This window comes from Sorex fumeus, unplaced genomic scaffold (assembly GCF_029834395.1).
Source record: "Sorex fumeus unplaced genomic scaffold, SorFum_2.1 ptg000099l, whole genome shotgun sequence".
Classification (NCBI taxonomy): Eukaryota; Metazoa; Chordata; class Mammalia; order Eulipotyphla; family Soricidae; genus Sorex; species Sorex fumeus.
In genome coordinates this window covers 1,058,046-1,081,880 of record NW_026606156.1, presented here as the reverse complement: position 1 = coordinate 1,081,880, position 23,835 = coordinate 1,058,046, and the positions used below count along the sequence as shown (strand labels likewise).

The 23,835-nt window shown below is 41.3% G+C and overlaps 1 protein-coding gene across 1 annotated transcript in view; it reads right to left on the bottom strand.

Moving 5' to 3' along the window:
• SLC7A11 (solute carrier family 7 member 11) overlaps positions 1 to 17,570 on the bottom strand; it is an 80,401-nt gene extending 62,831 nt beyond the window's left edge. Inside the window, exons 1-3 of the mRNA XM_056134499.1 lie at positions 17,336 to 17,570; positions 13,758 to 13,884; positions 8,765 to 8,880 (exon numbers count right to left, since the gene is read on the bottom strand). Coding sequence (XP_055990474.1) covers positions 8,765 to 8,880; positions 13,758 to 13,884; positions 17,336 to 17,570 — 478 coding nt within the window. The remainder of the gene's footprint in view (positions 1 to 8,764; positions 8,881 to 13,757; positions 13,885 to 17,335) is intronic.
• Between the last annotated feature and the right edge of the window lie 6,265 nt (positions 17,571 to 23,835).

Here is a 23,835-nt window from a genome sequence, read left to right as displayed (position 1 = left end):
ATTTACAGGGATGCACAGGGAGTATGAGGTCAAGAGAATTGGTTTTCTGGTTTTTTGTTGGTTGGTTGTGTGGGAGTGGTGGGTCACATCTGATAGTGCTGGGACTATGCAGGGTGAGGAAGGGAACTGAGGGACTCTCTCATGCAAGCATTTCCTCCAGCCGTTCGAGCTCTTTCCCCAGCCCAGAAGGTCTTTTCTTAAGGTTGCTTCTCCAGCTCCTGGGGCAGGTCTTACCCTCCTCTCCTCACCCTTAGGAACTGGAGGGAAGAGGAGTCATGCACTGCCAGACCGGTTAGCACCTGAGGCTCCAGCCTGTATCTAGCCTAGGGTGATCAGATGGTTTTGTTGAATGAATGACTCAGCTGAATCTGAAGTTCAAACAAACTGAAAACACACCTTCCGTCTGGGAGGCAGGAAATGAAAAAGGAGATCCCTAGACCTGACGTATAGTGAGTGCTGAGATGGCAGGAGATACTCTAGTCGAAGGATTTCAACTCCAGGGTCTTTTCATGTCAGAAGACTCAAATTTCCCAAATGTTACTTCATACATGACAATGACATTGTGACAGCAATAAAATTTGTTTTTTAAAAAAAGGAATGGCCAGGACTGGAGCAATAGCACAGCGGGTTGGGCGTTTGCCTTGCACGCGGCCAACCCAGGTTCTATTCCCAGCATCCCATATGGTCCCCCGAGCACCGCCAGGAATAATTCCTGTGTGTAGAGCCAGGAGTATCCCCTGAGCATCGCTTGGTATGACCCAAAAAAGCAAAAAAAAAAGGAATGGCCAGCCTAAGGAAATGACCAAAATGGATAAATGTAGCTCTAAGGGACTGAAACAGAACACAAAATTCTCAGAATTAGAGCTACAATACAGAGTTTTCCTGAGAGACCATAATGAGTTAGGCTCATTTCTATTGCCTGGTTTCACCACCAGCTGATTTCTCATAATACAGGAGATAAGGGGCTTGCTGTATATGCAGTCAACCCCGGTTCAACTCCTAGCACCACCAGAAGTGACTCCAGAGCACAGAGCCAAGAGAAATCACTCTAAACCACCAGCTGTGGCCCAAAACAAACTAAAAAAACCTTAAGGATCGGTGCAAATGTCTTCAACATATAAATATATGTCAAAATCCGTTAATGTAACCTACACCCTGCAAAGGAAGGGTAATTCAGGTATATATATTTTAATGGTCTATTATGCGGCCATTAAATATTATGACACAGTTATATCCACCCCATACACACGTGCTCATGATATATTATTGGCCAATACAGTAAGTTAGAGAGAGAGAGGCAAAGAAAGAAAAAAAAATCTGATATTAAACTCACTAAAACATTCACACAAGGTACCTGCGACAGATGGAATCATTTTCCATTTTTCTTATCTACATTCTGCATTCCTTTAATAATTTTTATAATGAACATGCATGCAGCTATAGTCATTTTTGAAGAAATTCAAAGGTGGCAAACACAAAGGGCCACTAGATCCTGCACGCTCATAAAGGGTTGCGATGAAGGGGGTCAAAGGGCCGTGTGCCATCTCAGAATGGCTGAGCCCAAGCCCACGCGGCGCCAGACTACGGGAATATCTGATCTGTGTTTGAAGCTGCAAACATGAAGGCTGAGGTTCCCTGCTAATGGCCAAGTGCATTCTGTTCTCAGAAGGATAAAAGGCAAAATGATCTCTCCCCAATATAAAGCACTTATATAGGGAAAAATGCAACTTTCCTCCCCCTTCTTCATCCAATGACTTTTTTCTATGCAAATGGCTCTGTGATAAATGGGTCATCATATGAAAAGATTTTTTTTTAAACTTAGGGAGGTTCAGCATTAGTCTGAAAGGGAAAAAAAAATGTTCTCATGTTCCTACCACCAACAAAAGAGTACTGTTTTCTTTTAAATAGAAGTCCCCAAACTCCAAACATTATTCCAAAAGTACTCCACAAGAGAAAAGAGGTGCTATCTAACAAGGGAAAGAGGAAATGGAGGAAGGAAAAAAGGAAAATGGGTAAGAAGGAAGAAGGGAAAATGGAAATAAAAAAAGGAAGGAAAAGGAAGGAAGGAAGGAAGGAAGGAAGGAAGGAAGGAAGGAAGGAAGAGAGGGAAGGAAGGAAGGAAGGAAGGAAGGAAGGAAGGAAGGAAGGAAGGAAGGAAGGAAGAGAGGGAGGGAGGGACGGGGGAGGGAGGGAGGGAGGGAGGGAGGGAGGGAGGGAGGGAGGGAGGGAGTGAGGGAGGGAGAAAAGGAAGGAAGGAAGGAAGGAAGGAAGGAAGGAAGGAAGGAAGGAAGGAAGGAAGGGAGGGAGGGAGGGAGGGAGGGAGGGAGGGAGGGAGAAAAGGAAGGAAGGAAGGAAGGAAGGAAGGAAGGAAGGAAGGAAGGAAGGAAGGGAGGGAGGGAGGGAGGGAGGGAGGGAGGGAGGGAGGGAGGGAGAAAAGGAAGGAAGGAAGGAAGGAAGGAAGGAAGGAAGGAAGGAAGGAAGGGAGAGAGGGAGGGAGGAAGGAAGGAAGGAAGGAAAGAGATAGGAGATATACTTTTCTTATTTGAGGGGCATTTATCTATAAACTTGAGGAAAACAGATTTTTAACATCCATAAAGAGTGCATATACTTGATGCCTACTGAAATATATATATATAAAGGGGTATTGGGGATTTTCCATAACTTCTTTTAGATTTTCAAAAATGAAAAATAAAAATCAAACAAATGTTATGAGCGGATCATCTCATCTGGCTTTCCTCACTGACAGGTGCAATCAAAATTCTCTCAGAGGTTTCTCAAAACCCTGTTTTCTCGGAGAATTCAGTCCCTGTGCTAATTATTTGGGATGCCAGAGGCCAGTAGAGAGATGCCCCCATAACCCTGACAGACAAGAGTCACACCAGGCAGTCGGTGCAGTGGCCCCCAGAAGCACTGCTGTGGGCATATGCAGACTCTGGGTAGTGTGTGCAGTCTGTGTGGGTAGTTACCCAATATAGAATAGAGGGATTTAGGATATACTACCTGTCAGAGCTTCCTGAGTTTAGGGAACAAACAATATCACATACACACAGACACACACAGACACACACAGACACACACAGACACACAGACACACACACACACACACACATACACTCTTTACCAATTTTGTACCCATTTCTTGTTTTCACTAGCAGTTGCTAATTTCACTCATTAAGACTGGTTCAGTCGTCATTTTGGGCTTGTTGACTTATTTACTTGTTTTCTTTCGAGGCTGTGCCTTCTATCTTACCCAAATGGAAATACGGGGCAGAAAGTTTTTATTTCCTTATTTATGATGCCATTTGCAGAGCCCAGAAAGACAGTGACGGAGGCTGTATGTATAAATCCCGGGGATAAGCCCGAGACCGCTGAGGAGCACGGCTCGAAGAGGATGTTAAGAAGAGGGCTGGGGGCTGCTGGCCCCGAGATTTAAGGACGGCAACTAGTTCTTCCTGCACTTCGATAACTCACGCCTGCCTTTGGTTTTTGCAGAGGGAGATTACTGGGCCTGGATATAATGGTCTTTCTCCCGGGCTCCAATTCGCCCTCACTTCTGACTTCTGAGTGCTTTGTGCTAAACTGAGAAAATATATGACTTCCGAATGGTGCATTCAGGTAGATGGTTCTGCTGCTGTCGAAGCTGTTCTAGCTGCCTTTATCTCTCCATTAGCATTCAGGGCCCGGATACACGCATTGTAAAGCAGGTGTATAGCCACAAACACCTTTAAACAGGCAGAGACCCACCATATCTGAGATCTGACTGCAGGGGGATAAGAATTAGAAGCATTAAGTAAGTGAATTGTGGCTGCAGCAGAGACACAGTGCAAAGATTTTCCAAGGCTAATGCTGCCTTATCTAATCCTCCTATCTCAGGCCATGTTCACAGTCACTGCCCTCTTGTTTCAACCGAGCACCTGAGACCGGGGCAACTATTTAACTTGCTTGTGTACATATAGGTAGTAACTGGGAAGATAGGATTGAAGCCCAGATAAACTGGCTCCAGGTTGAACTTTCAGCAGGAATTGCCAGGCACAAGGAGGAAGTAGCCCCAAAGACAGATGATTTCACTCTTATACCAGATTCTTTTCTCTTTTTTTGCTAAGGTTTGGAGTTTATCTTGGCTGGGATTTCAGGACACCTAGATCCCCATTTTATTTTTAGTCCTATGGGAAAATTTTTGATCTGTGCATTTGCCTATCTTAATACTGTGCACATCTATGTAATGATGAGCTTTCTGGCTGATTTCATTCTGGGAGAAAAGGAAAAGCGACAGTGAGATGTCCAGGTTAGAGATTTAAACAGAGACACCTCACATGCCCTGATAAAATGTCAACCCAGAGTTAATCCTAGGTTTTCTTTTGAGTCATTTAATGATGCCAGGAAAATACCGTTTTGAAATGAAAATACTGCAATGCATTTCTCAATGCATTTTCTCTGTAGAATTGACTACTCTTCTCTCCCAATGCAATCACAAAAGTTATTTTGTTGATTTCCCCCGAAGACTCCCACTCCCGAGGTCTGAGCAGCAGAGCTAGCATTCTCTCATCTCTAACCCCAGAGCAAGCAAGGAAACCAAAATTCAGGGTTCGAAAATGAGGCTGCACTGACACCTCACATTCTGTTTTGTTTTGGTGTTCGATTAGGGGACCACACCTGGCAGTGCTCAGGGCTTACTCCAGGCTCTGTGTTCAGAGACCACTCCTGACAGGGCTCAGGGACCGTATGTGGTCCTGGGGATCAAACTCACGTCTACCATATGTAATCCCTTCTGGCTATGAAAACTCTCGTGCTCAACATCTCAAATCTTTTTTAAAGTACTTTCATTAAAATATGCTAGTACTCTGCCATTCTAGCGTCTACTTTCATAGGCTCTAGTTTCAGGAGAACAAAAGAGCAGACTAGATACCATTTGAATAATGAACATTGTTAGATACTAATTGAAGCTCCACAGGCAATGGAAAAGATGGAATTCCTTGAAGGTCAAGAGAAGACAGTGTTGGACTAGAGAAAGCCCCTTCCACTGATGTCACACACCAGGAACACGAGCAGGGCAGGACTGGGCTCAATGAAACCTCTCATCTTTATTGGAGGAGTCAGAGGACAAGCGCTTTAAATGAGAGGAGGGAGTAAATGAGTAATTAGTAACTCCCCATCTTGCCCACTGTCACTGTTGAGTTGATTGGTGGCTATTTTACAAAACTTGGCATTCCTTTTTTCCACCACTTGATTCTAATAAGATCCTTCAGGTTTGCTCTGCACTTGAACTAGAGATTTCAAACTACCACAAACTGTTTCCTTCCCCGGGGAATACAGGGAAGCAATCCAGGCAATTAAACTCTATTTTCTACCGCTCACTAACCTTCCACCCCTCTCAGGGAGAAAACCACCCAGTCTCACTTTGAAAGGATACAGGAGAGAGATCTGCCCCCAGGTAAATTTCTCCTTCTCCATCTCCATCTTCCTCCCCCCTGCTGCTCCATTAAAGTAAAATTCTTCTCAAAGACAGTTTGACTTTCCCAATTAGGCCACTGATTTATATTACCTACCACTGAGTCATAAGAATGTGCAGATTTCTCTCTCCCTGCTTCCGATTATAGGAACTCAGTTTCCTCAAGACCTCAAACTTACAAAAGGAACATCAAATTTTGTAAACGTGTGTTATAACCAGTGGCAAAAGAAAAGGAAAAGAACAGAAAGGAAATGTCTGGAGCCACCCAACATTTACTCAGGCTTTTAGTTAACTCTTCTCTCACCAAGCTCAACTAGGGAAGCTTTGGAAAACACAAATACACACACACACACACACACACACACACACACGCATGCACGCACGCATGCACGCTATCTAATAATGACAACAGAGAAGAGATTCATCTAAACCCATCAAAACTAGTAATATTATTATTATCCACCTCATATGAAATCCGAAGTAGGAAATATTGGTGAATTTGTTAACATCTACACAAAGTTCATTGTGAATTTATGCTGGATATAGCTTGTAATCGGTAGCTTCTCTTGTCAACTAACTGGGCTCTCCAATATTTCTCCCTGAAAATCAGGCTTAACTCTTTTGCAAACCACAACACCCAAAAGGAGAGAGAGAACAAAGGGGAATGCCCTGCCACAAAGGCAGGGTGGAATTGGGGGGATGGGGTGTGGGAAGGATACTGGGATCCGTGGTGGTGGGAAATAGGCACTGGTGGAAGGATGGGTATTTGAAATAAATAAATAAATAAATAAATATTTTTAAAAAATGCTATGCCGGCCATTCTCTTTTTAAATAGATATGAGGATATGCCTAAGTCACTGAGGGACTAAAATATAATGGGTACAATTGTTGTTAACCCAACTTCTCAGAAAAACTCCAGACTTCCTATGAACAAAGCACTCTAAAGGTTTCCAAAATCAGACACAATTTCATCTTTCTACAGACATTCAAGGTAGATTATCCTCTCAGTATACATAAAACGACTGTGGAAGGGGGTTGCAATGTTCATCTCCAAATGACACAATTGAGAAAAAAAGTGACAGGAAGTGGCTCCATTGTTTGTGTTCAGCTTGAGCTGAGATGGCCCCCCTGTGAGATGGCCCTGCCACAGAGTCCCATGGAAAGAGACCTGAGAAAGAGACTTCCAGTCACCCCATTTCCCTGCAGGCTGAGGAACAGGAAAACTTAGATTCCTGCAAGTGGAACAAGAAGGTCTTCCACAGATCTTTCTGCCACAGATAAACTCGACAACCTCTTCTCACATAAGTCAGCTGACAAATATCCACCGAGCACACATAACATGGGGGCCCAACAGGGATCCGAAACACAGCAGGGAATAGGCCCTCGGTCTTATAGAACCTCAGATGCTGCCTTCCCACTAAAGTATATAAAGAGCTACCATTTTTAATTTGCTCTTTATAAGTAGCAGGCATGACCAAAACACTCGACATATAGTGCCTCCTTAGCATTTTTGGATCCTCACAAAATGCCCCGTGAGACTGGGCATAGTTACCTGATGAGACTATTGAGCACACAAAGGCTAAACACTGTGACCCCAAGTCTCACATCTGGAAAGTGTTTAAGGGATTAAGGGAAAGATGAGTTCAGGCCCCGTAGCTGTCCAGAATTCAAAAATGTCTTCTCTTCTTTGTCTTTTTTTCCCCCCGGAAATTTCACAGAATAATCAAGCTCAAGTCTTTGGCAGAGAAAGTAGGAAATCTAAGAAGAATACATTTCAATGCAGAAACGTACATATCTAGGCAAAGATATTTTGTCATTCCAAACTCATCCTGCATGGAGCACTCAGCTCTCTGCTGCCAGATGTTGGCCCATCTCTTCTGTTTCTACAGATTCCTTAAGCATCCCTAACTACAAATGCTTTCTGGGTATGCAACTCAGAGATTCCTAAGGAGCGCTGGACTTTTTGGAGTTGTTCAGATTGTCTATCGCAGTGTCCTCTGATAAAAAATGAACTACCTACTAATTTGCAAGCCATAAAGAAACTCTCAATAAAGGATCATGTCTTGAAATGATATTATTATCATGATGATAAATCAACAGCTCAATGTCTCCTTGAGGAAGTGACAACAGCGACAGCCATAAAATGTACAAGCACTGAACACACCCACGGTGTCAACATCACTCCAGCAGGACAGATGAGTTATAATTCAGGGTAGTCACCAAAGGATAACTTCTAATTCAAAAATTCCATGAGATGTTTTTCATCCTTCAACCTCTCTTTTTATGCAGTTACTGTTTTACCAGAAAAGTTACTTTTCATGCTTTTTCTCTGCTTTTCTTTAATTGTTTAAATATACTTATTAAAGATGTCTAAAAACATGACATCGAAGAAGGATTGGAGCAGTAGTTCAGCAGGAAGGACACTTGCCTTTCATGCAGCCAACCCATGTTCAATCTCTGGCACCCACATTGTCTAGCCCACCATAAGTGTTTCCTGAGTGCGGACCCAGGAATAAGCACTGAGCACTGTCAGGTGTTTATTCGGCCCCAAAGCAAACCAAAAACCGACATCGATGGAGCTTTATATTTCATTAAAGATATTTAATTTCACCCTCCAAAATTAAAAACATTTTTAGATAGGAGTTTTTTAAATTTTAGTTTAGTTTAGGCACTGTGATTTACAATACTATTATGTGGTAGGGTTCCATGCATAAAACATTTCAGCATTTTGGGGAGCCATACATGGCTGTGCTTAGTCTTGGCTCTGTACTCAGTGCTCATGGACCACATGCAGTGTCAAGGATCAAACCAAAGGTTGGCTACAGGCAAGAGAGGTGCCTCAAATTTTGTACTGTCTCTTCAGCCCATATCTTCTTTATTTTTTTTTAAGTTTGTTTTATCTTTTGGGACCACACCTGGCAATACACATGAGATATTCCCAGCTTTGCACTCAGGAATTACTCCTGGCGGTGCTCAGGGGACCATATGGGATGCCAGGAATTGAACAGGGGTTGGCCGCATGCAAGGCAAATGTCCTACCCGCTATACTATTGCTCCAGCCCCAGAGCCCATTTTTTTTTAAAGATGAAACATATAATCTCTTGACCCAATGCAATGCTGATAACTAGCATATTATCAGAGATTATTCCAAGTCCTCATTCTTTTCTTGATTTTTCTAACATACTTGGCAAAGAGCTATAAGCTAAAAGGACAGTTTGGAAACTGTCCCAAACTGGCAAACAGTCTGAAGAAATTTTCTCCAAAGTGTTTGTGTCTTTCCCCCCTCCTTTTCACCTTTACACATAGGATACTCACTTATGCCTACAGCTGTAATAAGCTTGATGGCAAGTTCAGGAATTTCACAGTGGACAAAAAACGGCTCCAGAAGGTAGTGCCCAAAAGCCAGGGATATCACAGCAGTGGCTGCAGGGCTGAGGGGAGAGAAGAAGCATGTTTAGGTTAACTAGGAGACAAATTCATAGCATCCTAACTAAACTTGGTCTGCCTTGAATGATCGACCATGGTACTCAGCCTGAGGACCATGAAGAGTAGAACTATAATTTTTGGAATTTCATATCTAAACAAATTTTCATAAATGCTCCAAATAATGCCCAGAATCTTTGGTGGCCAGCTTTGAAACCTTTGCCTATCCCAGAGAGCAGGGGATGGGTACCACCTGCTCTGTCCCTGATCTCCCACATTTGAGCTTTTGCTCTAAAAATCTAGTTGATTAGAGCTAGGCCTCCAGGGAAGCACCTTCTTTCTCGGTCAGCAGTGAAACTCACCCATAGTATGAAAGGACCCATTTCACAGACCAATGAATCAAGGCATAGTCAGAAACCATGAATATGAAACTTAAAAATTTATTACTGAGCATCCTTTGCAAATAGAAGCAAGTATATTTGGTATTTTACTCTGAGTTCTCCTATACAAAACTTGGAAGAGTCAAGTGACTTTTGTTACATGAAGATATTTAGATACAATGTATAGGTTATAAAGTTAAAGTTTATATCATTTTATACAACTGAAAAAAATACAAGAAAATGAATTGAGTTTAGAGATATAGTAAAACAGATAAACTAATCTATTATTCTTCCAATATTTCTATTAGGAGATTGTACTATAATTCTTCAAATATTTCTATTAGAAGATTGTCCGTCTTGTAAGTTAAAAGATATGTAAATATTTCTAGTGCATATTTCTAGATAAACTGTGGAATCATAATTTCTGCTAGCAGTCTTCCCCTCAGCTACTCTTCTTCCTTGTGGAGTCCATGCTCCATTCCTAGATGGTCATTAATGGACCAGCCTCTTTGTGTTCCAACCTGCTGAAACTAAGCAGCCCCATCATTTCCCTGCTTTTCTTTTCCTGGAGAACTTTGCTTCCTCCCCCAAACAAGCGCATTCCTCCTGGCCTCCATCCTATATAAATGTTTTGATGTGGAAATTAAAATCTAATCATCTCATTTTGGTGCTTTCAAAACATGCGTACACGTGCCCAGATCTTTCAATTCAAGGCTCCATCTGGTCTAAGTGTTCCCTATCTCTTCCATTCGTCTCTTTCCGATAAAAAGATCTGAATCATCTTTTCTTGGAACCTCATCAACTCAGGGACAGTTGTTTTTAATTCCTCCATCTTCCTTTGTCCAAGGAAGCTTCTCTCATTTGCTGTATGAGTGCCATCTCTTGCTACTGAATCCCAGTCCTCACTGTGTTTACTGCCTAAATAGCAACTTTATGTTCACCTGTGAGATTTCTTGATTGATAACTATTCCCCTTGCTTGCCTCTGAGCTCTGTGTTCAAGACGATGTCCATCTTAATCATGGTCTTATCCCTAGTGTTTAGTAAAGTGTGTATCGTAGAATAGCAACCCAATAAATACTGCAGCTAGAGTGAAAGTGTAAATTCAATCTCATGATCCCCGCTATGTACTAGGTGGGTGATATCTCTTTCCCAAAAATCTGTGTGTTACAGATGACTTTTGGCAAGAGTGATGTAATCTGAAGGGCAGTTTTAAAAGTAAGGGTTTGAGCAGTGGGGGCACTGACAAAGGAAGAGAAGAGTTAAAGTGTCTGGGTATCCTGTCACCTTTAAAAAAAATCATTACTCTGTCTGAAAGACCACTAGAGCAATATGAGTACAAACAAATACATTAAATCACTATAAAAGCTTTGACGATATCTCTCTAGGTGATTTCATCAGTCAATACACGCACACATAAACACCATATCGCATCTCTCTTACAATTAAAGGAGCTCTTAATGGTCGACTGTAGGGAACTGGAAATTAGGACTCATTTTGAGATCTCTTTAACTTGCCATTCACCATTCAGTAGCAACTTGTGAAATAAATGAATCAATGAATGAGTGACACATATGCACTACGACAAATAGAAAGTTCACCTCATCTTAATGCCAAGCATCAACACTAGCCACACATACCAGACATAATTATGGGGATGGCGGTGGGGGTTCACATCTACTTTTATCTAAAACTCCATATCCCACTGTCCAGGGCAAACTATACATACTAGGAGTACACCATTTAAATCTGAACATACAGTGTTTACACTCTTATAAAGAATAGATATTCAGCCACTAATTTGAAATGAATATTCATGGTCATAGGGCTGGAGCGATAGCACAGCAGGTAGGGCGTTCGCCTTACAAGTGGCCAACATGGCCGACCCGAGTTCGATTCCTCCGCCCCTCTCGGAGAGCCCGGCAAGCTACCGAGAGTATTCGATATGCCAGACACAGTAATAACAAAGTCTCCAATGGAGACGTTACTGGGCCCGCTAGAGCAAATGAACGATCAATGGGAGGGCCTTTACCTTTTACCTTTATTCATGGTCATTAGGGCACTGAAAGAAGAAGTGTAGAGTTATAAAACGTGCGTGCTCTGATATTCTTTTTCTTTTAACTCTTTTTGTGGGAAGCACACCTAGCAGTGCTCAGGGCTTCTCCTAGCTCTGTACTCAGGGCTTGCTCTTGGCTAGCAGAACTTAGGGAACTATATGCAGTGCCAGAAATCAAACTGGGATTGGCTGTATGCAAGGTAAGCCCTTTTTAAAAAAAAATTTATAAAGAAGTTCACAATATTTGACTACATTTAATATTCAAACACCAATCCCACCATCATTACACCTTCCCAGCACCATATTTCGAGTGTTTCCACCCCGAACCCCAATCCCTGCCCCAAAGCAGAACCAAAATAATATATTTTGTATTGTTTGTTATGAAAAACCACTAAAAATGCTACCAAAAAAAGTATCCTTAGAGGAAAGGGTGTGAAGATTGTTGTATTTCACCCAGGGACCATTAAGCCCTTCTATAAGAGATCACTAGCATGTTGCTAAATGTTGAGCCTTGTGTGCCTTTTAAATATGTAGCACTGTACCGTAGCACTGTCCTCCCGTTGTTCATCAATTTGCTCGAGCTGGCACCAGTAACGTCTCCATTGTGAAACTTGTTGTTATTGTTTTTGGCATATCGAATACATCATGGGGAGGTTGCCAGACTTTGTTGTGTGGGAGAGATACTCTCAGTAGCTTGCTGGGCTTTCCGAGAGGGATGGAGGAATTCAACCTGGGTCGGCTGCGTGCAAGGCAGACATCCTTCCCACTGTGCTATCACTTCAGCCCTTTATATATGTAGAAAAGTAAAAATGTTTGTTTTCTAAGATTGCTTAGGCAAGCACTTTAACCCTTGTACTATGTCTCCAAATCCTAAATCCTGATCTTATGTGCTTGAAATGCTTGTGGCTTAACAGGAAAAGAAAACAGAGACAGCCAAAACAGTGAGAACACAAGACATCATGGTCAATGCCAGATGAAAAGCAGGAATTGCATTGTTCAGAAGAATTAAGAGATCAAAGAAATGTCAGAAACTAGGGTGAATGCGAGATTAACTGTGGGAAAGTGATGCTTCGCGTTGCTTTTTGAAAAGAAAGCTTCCAATTGTCAGAAGAGATTGGAAGGGCAGAGCCCAGGAAAATCCCAGATTTCAGAAAAGGAACAAAATTCTTATCATTATTTCATTATAACAAGTTTTAAAGAGAAAAGAATGTTAAAAAAAATTTAACAAAGAAGAAAGTACCACTCTCAAATTCCTTGTGAAAAGTCTCCTAGAACTATAAAATTAATGATTAGTGTTAAGTCAATACATAGCACTTCTGCATTTGCCACTTAGCTGCAAATGATAGGGTATTGCTCAGAGGTACCCTGAGCTGAATGTGTCTGCTCAGTTTATGGTGAAAGTGAATTTCTCAGGTGATCTCAATCAAACTCTAACCAGAAAGTACAAGTCATCCTTACTAGCCCAGGCAGCCTTAAGAAACTAAGCAAGCTACTGGAACCTTCCCCTGTGACATCATCACCAGTCTCCCAGAGAGCAAAAGGATATTTGCTATTCAGAATGACTTAGCACTATTTTATTGATTTTAGACCAAGAAAATCAGGAAGAGGACTTCTTCCCACAACAGTCAGATTAACAAAGATGTTCACAACCATAGTTCACTGATTTCTTTAAGGAGAGGAAGTGAGTCATTCGTATCAAATCAAGTTTCTTCTTCTGCAAAGTACAGAACTTGGTGACACACTATGCCTTGAGGCACTGAAATTTTCAAGTCACTAAGGGAAGTCAAGAGTCTTCAATGGTATCATCTATGGAAGGGGAATTCCAACTCATTTCATTTTGTCTTATCTACCAAAAGGTCTTAAAGATCAAGGTGGGTCTTGAATATTCCTATTCTTTCAAGCCACTATCTTTCCTGGATTTGTCCTAGAAAATAACTGAAGAATAAGGAAAGGTACATACCTGAAAAATTGGACAAGGGAGGAATATTGCTGGAAAAATCAGAATTAAGGAAGCTCACAGAGGAGTTGGAGTGTAGAGATTAAGGTGCTTGCCTAGCTTGCAGTTGACCCCCGTCCCTAGCTTCTGCAACACATGGTCTTCAGAGCATTTCCAGTGCAGTCCTGGAGTCCCCCCAAGCATCATCAAGGTTGGCCTTGGTACTGGATAATCCTTAGCACCCTCGCCTGCATGGCATCCTCAAGCCCCAAGCTGAGAATATCTGGGAGGGACTCCAGGACCTTCTCAGCACCACTTAACAGCTTAATCCCCCCAATAAAAATAATGGATGTTCATTAAGCAAAGGTGGATTTCATGTCCTGAATTAGACATGTTTACTACAAAGCCATGTGTGACACATATTTCTAGTAAGTTAAAAATAATTACGTTGATCCAGAGAGGGGTATAAGGAATGGGTTTATTTTTCCATCCTATCATTCGATTTAAGCTCTTACCGTATTATGAGGAGCTCCACCCAGACGCGTACAAAAGCTGGTAATGGGCCAAAGACTTCCAGAATATACGTGTAATGACCACCAGATTTTTTAATACTGGTTCCCAATTCAGCATAAGACAAGGCTCCTGTGAAATGTTTGTAATGCAAGGAGACAGTGAGAATATAACAATATAACAAACTCATCAGGCAGTAAAATTGACAGAAAGATGTTTGCACTGCATGAAAGGGGCTACATCAAGAGCGGCGTCAACACCTTATTTCAAGATGACTAATGGTCATCTAGTTGCCCAGAGCCACCAAACTCACCCTGTAACTTCCTCGATTTAATATTTAATTTTATGCAATCAACATAAGTTCAACTGAGAGAGTAAAGACAAACGTTGTTTAAAACAATATATTATTGATGAGTTTGAATCTCAAACACAGACCAAGGAAAGTAAAGCAGACAGATTCTAATAAAGCCAGATATCATTATTAACCCATTTTTAGAACATACCTTCACACCAAGATGAGGAATTAAACCAATCTGATTTCATCTTATTATATTAAGAATCTCTCTAAGAAATGATAGTTTTGGGATACACCAAAAAAAAAAAAAGTAACACATATCTCTTTCCCCTGAATAGTGTGGATGCTAGACTTTACAAAATTCATTTAATTTTTAGGATGTTCTGCTGTCAACAAAATAAACTATGACTTGGGTATTCTATCTTAGAAAAGGTTTTCTTTGATGTTTTTGAAGTGCGGTGCTCTGTGTGGTTGAAAGAACCACACAGAAAGATGCTATTATATTTATGTGTATTAGCAAACTCAATTATAAAACAAAACTTTTGTAATTCAGTAATTTGGGTCACATAAACTTAAACAAGGTTTGTAACTTCCCCAAACTCAATTCTCATCTAATAAAGTTAAATATATAAATGTGATCATAGATTCCAGTTTAGAAATAGGTTTTGTTCATTAAATATGGTTATGCTATTAATATGAGTAATTAAATACTGAGAATAAAAAATGTATTGCGAGAAGTTCTAACATAGTCTAAGTGCTCAAAAGTAATACACAATTTTCCCCCGAGCTACTTCAACTTGAAAAATGATCACTCATCAGTAAGGCTCTGGGTAGAACTGTCCAGCATGAATATAATCCAGAAATTCAGTGAAATCTTGGTTTTGTTTATTTACCCCATTATCAGAATCACTGAGAAGATTATTACATTTTAAAACAATCAAATTAAAAACAGACTCTAAGGGCAACCCCAGACACCCTCACACTTACCCAAGAGGGTCTAGATGCTAATAACAGGATTTGAGAAAACTTACGACTTTAACATAAACTGAAGTGATTCTCAAATAATGCCCACAGATGTGACATTTGGAAACCACTGAGAGAGTCTGCCTACTTATGACTAATTGTAACTAATTGTAATCACTCTCTAAAGGAGACCTGCCATGCGATAGGGTTATATGGAAGAACATCCAATATAAAATGTTATTGAAAAGTACTGCCGAATTTATTGCCAACAAATCGATACTTAGACCTGTGTATGCTTTGTTTAAACTCCAGGATGGTTGCCCCAGGTTTAAATTGAGTTCTGGAGGAATGAGGTTCATTTAAAGGTCTCCAGCTCTATACCTATTTTACTCCAATGAAAAAAGTTCAAAACTGGATGTAAAAGAAAAAAAATCTATGTATCGACCCGGACTATAAAAAACAATTGTAAAACAAATATACAGATTCTTTACTCTTTACTTCAGAGTTGAGTTTTAAGAGAAGGGAATTTTCTTCCTTTTTCATTTTGCTTTGCTTCCTAATGGGAAGCACTCTTTCAAAAACCTCAAGATAGTACAGTGGTCAGGGTGCATGACAGGCCTGGGCTCAATTCTTGGCACCACATGATCCCCCAAGCATCTTGGGTACAGCCATGAGGGGCCCTTAGGACTGCCAGTATTACTCTAGTAGTCTCCAATCCAGGAGGACATCTTCCTAAATAGTATAGCCACTAGATGGCCAAAAATCTTAGGTTGGTCCCCAGGCTTCCTGATCTTTACTTGGGAGCACCCCAACCTTCCAAATCAAGAACACCAACTCAACTTAGCTAGTTCCTCTCACCTTTTCTGCATTCTTTTCTTGATGATAGGTTTATACAGAACTAACGTTTCAGATAACATGTCCACATCCCTTGTTCAATGCTCAGAGGGACCCGTTTCATGATGTCATCATAATCTTGACTCAGATGGCCATATAGCTGCTGCACTCAGACCAGGACGCAAGGTCGGGAAACTGGTTCCCGCTTTTCCTACCAGACACTCATTTTTTCTGAACAGACCAAGTGTTAAAGATTCAAAGCTGAGCCCGCATGGTCATTAAAACAAACTATTCATTTGCTCTTTCTCTGTAGATGGACATGTCAGGACATAGAGAACATCACTAATTCTTTTGAAAACCCTAAAAGCAACTCTAAAGATCTTTCTTGAATAAGGATTCTTAAGGCAGATTCTTTTTCTAATGCCTTCTTCCAAATAATGGAAATTTAGATGCTCTAGAAATAGGCTCAGGCCCAGACCCTAAAACTCATGACATTTGAATGGGCCCAAATGCCACAGAGTAAGTGAGTCTCATTAAACAACAGTGTCTTTTGGAATTAAAACCCACTATTTGCAGCAAAGATCAAATATATAAGAACCATTCACTCCAAGGCATCAATAAAATTCACCCCCCCCTTTTTTTAATAACAATTCACCAGTTTTAATCACTTGGACAAGTCAGGTAGGTTTCTAACAGTTTGACTTTCCTGAAGGAATTTGCCTCCTTTTCTATGAGGAATCAAATCACTAGACTCTCGGAAGCAAACAAAAATCCACAATCCCACTTCATCTCCCCATTTTGTGCAGCTGAACTCAAGGAATGTGGGAACAGATTCTCTGTGTCCCTGGAGACCCGAAGAGCTGGAGGTGAAGAAAACAGCTCTGAGCCAGCCGGGGCCAACTCACGCCCAGGCCCGGTGTTAATGGTCTCTTGGTGCCAAAATTTAGAGGCACCGGGGAGAGATGAAAGAATGGAAACATCTGAAAAATGTTCAGCCCCTTGTGGTCTCAGGAACATTCAGGGGCATCCCCAGTCCTCTTCACATCAAAGACTTTCGGAGGACACCAGGGACGGGCCTGCACCAGAGCAAAATCTAGGAAGGAAAAGTCTGCCCCCAGCTGGGGTTGCCAGTCACCGGCCAGTGAAACCTTGACTGTCCCTTGATTAGAGCTGTGGGCACTCAGTGGCCTGTAGTCGCCTGCAGCATATGCCAGCTGCCAGGGCGCCCCAGCAGCTGCCGCAGGTGCCTGTGTCCACACCCAAGGGTTCGCCGGTGTGTTACACCGGGTCATCTGAGTCAGCCAGAGAACAGCCTGCTGGAAAGAATTCAGCACCCCCTGCCGTGGATACAGGGTTTGCGGGGCGCCTGCACCCCAAATGCACAAAAGATCAGCCGGTAAGCTGAGGAATGTGCTCACTCCTTGGCTTGGCTGGAGCCAACCCCCCTCTCCTCGCCTCCCAGTCGCCCACCCCGGCCCAGGCCACACTCACCAAACAGGGACAGCAGCCCACACAGCGCCCACACGGTGAGGGACAGGCCCACGCTGCCCGTGTTCTGCAGCACGCCCCGGGGGGAGATGAAGATGCCCGCGCCGATGATGGTCCCGATGATGATGGACACCCCCCGCAGCAGCGTGATCTTCTTCTTCAGGGCCACGGCGGGTGGCCCCCCATTCGCACTGCCCCCCAGGAGCCTGCCCTGGGCCAGGCTGGGCTTCCTGACCATGCTCCCCACAAACCCCCACGCCCCTTCCCCAAACTTCAATGCTGGACTCTGCTCCTGAGACCGACTGGTCTCTTGCTGGGACCTTCAGGTGATGTCTTGCAGGCAAGAGAAAAACTCAGACGGGTAAAAGTTTGCTCCTTGCCTGCTCAGTGATCAGTGCTGAGAAACACCTGTGTGGGCATGGTGCTCCCGTCCTCCTCGTCCTCCTCCTCCTCCTCGTCCTCCTCCTCCTCCACCTCCTCCTACTCCTCCTCCTTCTCCTCCTCCTCCTACTACTCCTCCTCCTCCAACCTCTGTTGCCGCAGCTGAGTCTCTGCTGTCATTAGAGACCAGGCAGCCTCCTCGTGGGCTTGTGTTTAAGTTCCTGCCTGTCACACCAACTTATTCCAGCTAAATGATGATGCAAATTCTCCAGGTTTGCATCAGCCGCAGAAGGCTCCAGCATTACTCAGCTTTTTTTCCCCCCTCTCTCTCGCTCTCTCTCTCTTTTTTATAACAGTAGCTGCATGTTGCTCAACTGCCCGAGCTTTGCAGAGAACAAAGCCCACACTTAAAAAAGGATCTGAACCAATCCACAAGTAGGAAATTTGGAACAGACTTTCCCAGGGCTTGAAAGCAGCTCCTGGCCAGGGACAAAAGCTCTTGAGCGAAAAGAAAATGTAAAATGAAACAGGAAATGATCGCCGCCCTGTAAGTAGTTTCTCTTCTCTTTGATGCACGTCTGTGCCCGTGACACACTGTTTTGATCAGAGAACCTCACCCGACGACGACGCTGCACTGTTCCTCGTGACAGTCAAATTTTTGATTATGTTTCCTGTGTATTTTCAGGAGGGTCAGGGGTGTTTCCTAGCAACACAGTCAAATCTAATATTTACGAAGCTGGAAAGGCTCGCCGCAGTGTAGATATGTGTAACGTAGATCAGGTAAGCGTGTGAGACTGACTCAGCATTAAAGGATAAAAGTTGCTTCTTCCTGTCCATGACCAATTGGCTTCGAAAAGCACCATCAGTGTGTGACAGATGACAAAATCCAGTGACTCTGGTAACGAATCATTTTGTGATTCTCATCAGCACTAAGTTACTACCTCCTGACATGAAGTCAAAGTCTGCATTCTTCATTTGCAAGAGATTCCATCCAACTGTCCCCGAAAGACAAATTTCAAACTAAAACAATAAACGCAATGACATTAACTAGGCGTGAAGCTAATGCTTAAAAAGGTATAGACAGCATGATCGGAGAAAGTGATGCTATGTATGTTCTCCTAACATGAATGAACTATGAAGTCGTGATTATAACTGTGATGAATTAGAAGAGCAAGCTAAGAATACAATGTTTACTTTGAAACAGGAAGAAGGAAAAGGTTTTCTTGGGATAACCTCAGCGTAACACACTGGATGTGTTTTAGGGGGACAGGAGTACAGGGTTCACTTCTCTTCAAAGGTGTGTCATATCACACCTACCCCCAAAGCACCAACATTCCTCAATCCTAGCCCATTAGAGCTTCCCCCTGGAGTTGCTTCACCCTCTGTTAACCTCTTCTCTGCAGCCAGGCCAAAACTTTATTTTGGCTTGCTTTTTACCATTCCTTTGCTCTATCTTTCGTTTTAATATAATTATATATTCATCAGAGATATTAAATCATCTGATAAATGCAAAATCATTTTAAACCCCACATCCATTTCAACCCCAGTGTTCATATAGCAAATATCCAAAGCAAAGAAATCTTGGATAGCATGCTGGAGACAGGTGGTTTGGGCGCCGTAAAAAGAACGGACATTATCACAATTCTAGAGCTACAAAAACAAAACCAACTCATTATGTTCCTGAACTTTTGAACACACACACACACACAATAGACAAAAAATTTAAGTGTGAGTGTTAGGGATGGGAAAGGTTCCAGATGATACTAGAAAGAACTAGAAAGGTATGTAGGAAGGTCAGAACCATGTTCTGTTATGTTGGCTCATCAAAAAAATGACAGTAGTCACAAGTCTGTCATGTCAACTCATTTCCTCTTACCTAAAACCCGCAGAATCTGTATTTACATATAGCGAATCAGCATATCTATCCAGTCAAAATATTCCCAAATGCTGCGTCTTTCCCAAAATAAGAATGGATAATTTTCCTCACACTTTTTGAGAAGCCAAAATGAAAGAAATCAAAGGGAGATTTTCCTTCTATCTCTTCTCTTCCTACATTCCTATTATACAGACAAACCTTAGGATCAGTGCACCTGACGGAGAGAAGAGCCCTTAAATCCCCAAAATGCAAAGAGGTGAGTTATGTAAAACCAGAAGTGACTGGGCACGGCAATAGTGCAGTGGGGAAGGAGTTTGCCTTGCACAGAGTGGATCCAGGTTTGATTCCAGCACCACATATGGTCCTTTGATCCACACCAGGAATGATCCCTGAGCACAGAGCCAGAAGTAAAACCTGAACACTGCCAGGTGAGACTCCCCCTCCCAAAAAAAAAAAAAAACAAACAAACAAAAATGTAGAACATCAAGGTTCCAGGGTCCAACTTTCTGTCTCTAAATGGCACAGAGACATGCCACAATTTACCTGTGTCCTAATGAATGTAGAGAAAGACCCACCCAGGCTATAAGATAGATACATTTTAAGGCGGTTTTAAAAAATGTGATTTCAATATTAAATAACAGTTTCCTTCTTTGCAGTATTTAAAAGCATATACTGTGAGAAGAAGTTGTTGAGGTTCGATTATAAGCCAAAAGAATTTTGTCTTTATATCAAGGAACGTGACCCCACTCAGCAATTGTGCAAAGCTGCAATTACCAAAGACGATTCCTCTGTCCAGAATGTTTTACTTTTTTATTTTTGTAGGTTGTAAAGAAAATATAGTTATCCTCCATGTCAACAAACCCTTTAACCAACATTCTCAAACTTATATACTAAGAATTCAGATTGTCTTCCAATATATGCATGTCATAAAAATGACTTCCTGGAAAATGCATTTATTATATAATTCCTCCGATGTTAGGCCTAATTTTAATCCTCTCCAGTTAGGAGACGATTCTAGTGCCGCTTAGAAATATTGTTTTAGCACTCACTGTGTACTAGGACAAGCCCCAGTTCATGGAGAGTGTCTCATGAAAAAAACAGATGTGATGCATAATTGCCTCTGGAAATTGTTTGCCTCATTATCATAATGAATTTTAAAATATAATTTAAAAGAAATTTCTGAAATATAAATTTTACAAAAATCAGCTTGACCAAAAATACACATTATGTCTTTAGACAGGAAGACTGAAATCACAAAGATGTCAATTTATTGTATATTCATAAATACGGTCCATATGAAAATTTTAAGAATTAGTTTGATGCTTTACTTTTAAACTAGGAAAAGTGTTTCTGCAGTTATCCAAGAACACTGTTTTTGAATTCTGAAATGAAAACATTTCAGGAATATTAGAATTTCAAAATATATTGCAACGCTTTACGATGTAAAACTCTATGGCTTCATAAATTAAAAACAGACTAATAGAACAGAAGACAAAGCCCATAAAGTGACCCATGCATGGTTTTCCAAAATGATAAGAGTGTCATTTCAACTAGGGGAGGACTATTCAATAATGATGTAGGAAATCTATAATCATTTAGAAATACATGAAGTTGAATCAATTTTACACACCACACAACAAGAATACAATCCTAAAAGATAAACATGAAAATGAAACCAAAAACCTCCAATAATGAAACATTACATAGTTATTTTAGAACATGAAAGTACAAAAGGCTTAGTGAACAGCTACAGTTCAGAAGCCACAAGAAATAATAACTTTAAAAAGAGCTAAGTTTTAAAATCCATGTGACAAGAAATATATGAAGTCCCCAAATAAAATGTGAATGAAGTATTTATATCATAGTCAAACATCTAGTCTTGTCTGGGGAGAGGACTTGGACATTAGGGCTCATTTCTTGAGTGCACAAAACACAAGTTCAATTCCTAGCACTGCATGGTCCCTCATGTGGGAATCACCCGGCCTGGCATAGAACCATTCAGTTCAATGGCCAAGCACTTCTGGGAGTTAACTCTTGGTCACTGGAACACTGCTTGACAGCACCTAAAAATTATCTGATCTCTTAAATACAGTGATTTCAAATAATAGGAAAAAAGAAAACCAAAACAAAGACTATTAAAAACCACAGGGAAAAAATTTAAACAGCATGTATATGTCTGATTATGTAGAGACAAAAATGAAGAAACTATAGAACATGTAAACTTACAGATGAGTATTATATAGTATTAAGTAAAATCCAGTCCCTAAAGTCACTTAATCTGAAACATTTTTAAGAAGTTCAAAAACAAACAAAACACACACACACACATGCTTCTTACAAGACAAGAAAATGATAAGCATTTTAAATTTTGGAATTATGAATTGCCAAGGTATGTAGAGGACTTCAGAGTTTATGGATACCGATTACCTTAGTCATAAACAAAAAGGTAAATAAAGATGTGGCTAATGAACTAATAATTATTTCACATCAAAATTAACCCAGGTATCGAAGGAACATAATTACTTATTCCTGAGACCCTAAAGAAAATAATCAGAAGTAATTTTACCTTTTGGTCACACAGTAACAAACCTTAGTCAAGCTACTGTACACAGTGAAATGAACAAAGTTGGCATTTCACCCCGAGTGGCGTTGACAAATATTTAAGATGAATAACATCTACATTGTTGATGAGTAAACTGGAAGAGAAACTTAAATATTGACCCAAGAGTATAAATTTACACAATACATTTAGAGAACAACTCAGAAGTGTCTAGAAAAGTTAACATTATACTTGCTCCAGGACTTATAGCTTTCACTCCCAGAAATCTGTCTTAAAGAAATGTCCAAACAAGTACTCCAAGGAGACAAGCCCCAGAACTTTACCCTGCAGTAATGTCTTTAACAGCAAAAGTGGGGGGGCTTGCAAACTATTTATCAGCCAGAAACAGCTAAACAGGGATCCATTCCATTCAACGTGCAATCACAGGTCACCTGTCTGAACTCCATGCACACAGGAAGAGCTCAGAAACGTAAGTTCAGGTTGGGGTGGGGGAGGCAATTTTCAGTAGGTCACCCTATGACACCATTTGTATCAAGTCTGAAGTCAGAATTCAGTAGAATTCTGCATGTTGCTTGTGAATGCATTCCATAGAGAGTCAAGGGACAAAACCACTCGGGGCACTTGTGGAAGAGTGATGACCTTGAGAAGGCAAGAGGTTGTTGTAGGGAGGAGGCCTTGCTGATGTCCTAAATGAGGGGAATGCCCTGCCACAGAGGCAGGGTGGGGTGGGGGGATGGGGGGTGGGAGGGATACTGGGATCCGTGGTGGTGGGAAATGGGCACTGGTGGAGGGATGGGTATTTGATCATTGTATAAGTGAAACCCAAGCACAAAACTTGTAAGTCTACAACTGTACCTCATGGTGTCTCACTAATAAAAAAAAAAATTTAAATCAAAATAAAAAATAAAGTTAGTTTAATTAAAAAATAAATAAATAAAAGTATCTCACTAAGAAATAAATAAATAAATGATTTCTTTTTTGGAATAAAATGTGAAAGGGCTCAAAGAAACCCGGCAGGAGGGCACACCCATTGGGTCTGATTCCTGCACCCTGTTTTCTCTTCTCTTCTCTTTACCCCCACATGGTTAAATTCTCTCATCCATCAAACTTAACTGAATCATGTAATCAAAGATTACGACGTCTCCACCTGTACCTGCTGTCTCGGAGGGCTCCCTCAGCTTGCTTAAGGATTCACAGGACATGTCCCAAGGAGAAGCCTGGCATCCTTGGAATCAACAACAGGTCCAGTCTTGCCCTGCAAGATTTTACTCAGCTAAGCCTACAGGGTGACACGAAAGAGATTTTGGAAATCAATTCATGTAACAGAAATTTGTATCCATCTTCCAGGGAAAGCCTGACAACGTCCCCTCCTAACAGATGGTTGTGGTTACAGTCTACCAAAATCACTCACAAAAGAGCAGTTTCATAACACCCAGAGTAATTAGACTCTTTAGCTTTTTTTTGTACTAGAATGTTTTGGAAATGTGTGCACTCCAGAGAAAACATTCAATGGCAATGAAAACAACTTATAGCTATAAGTTGTGAATACAAATATGGTTCATTGGTGGGTCCAACCCAAAACCCATGGTTCTTAGGGTATTTCCACCTCAAAAAAAAAAAACTATAAGAGGAATTGGGTGTTTTGACTTCAGTCAAAATAATGACTCATCACAATAGAACAAGAGG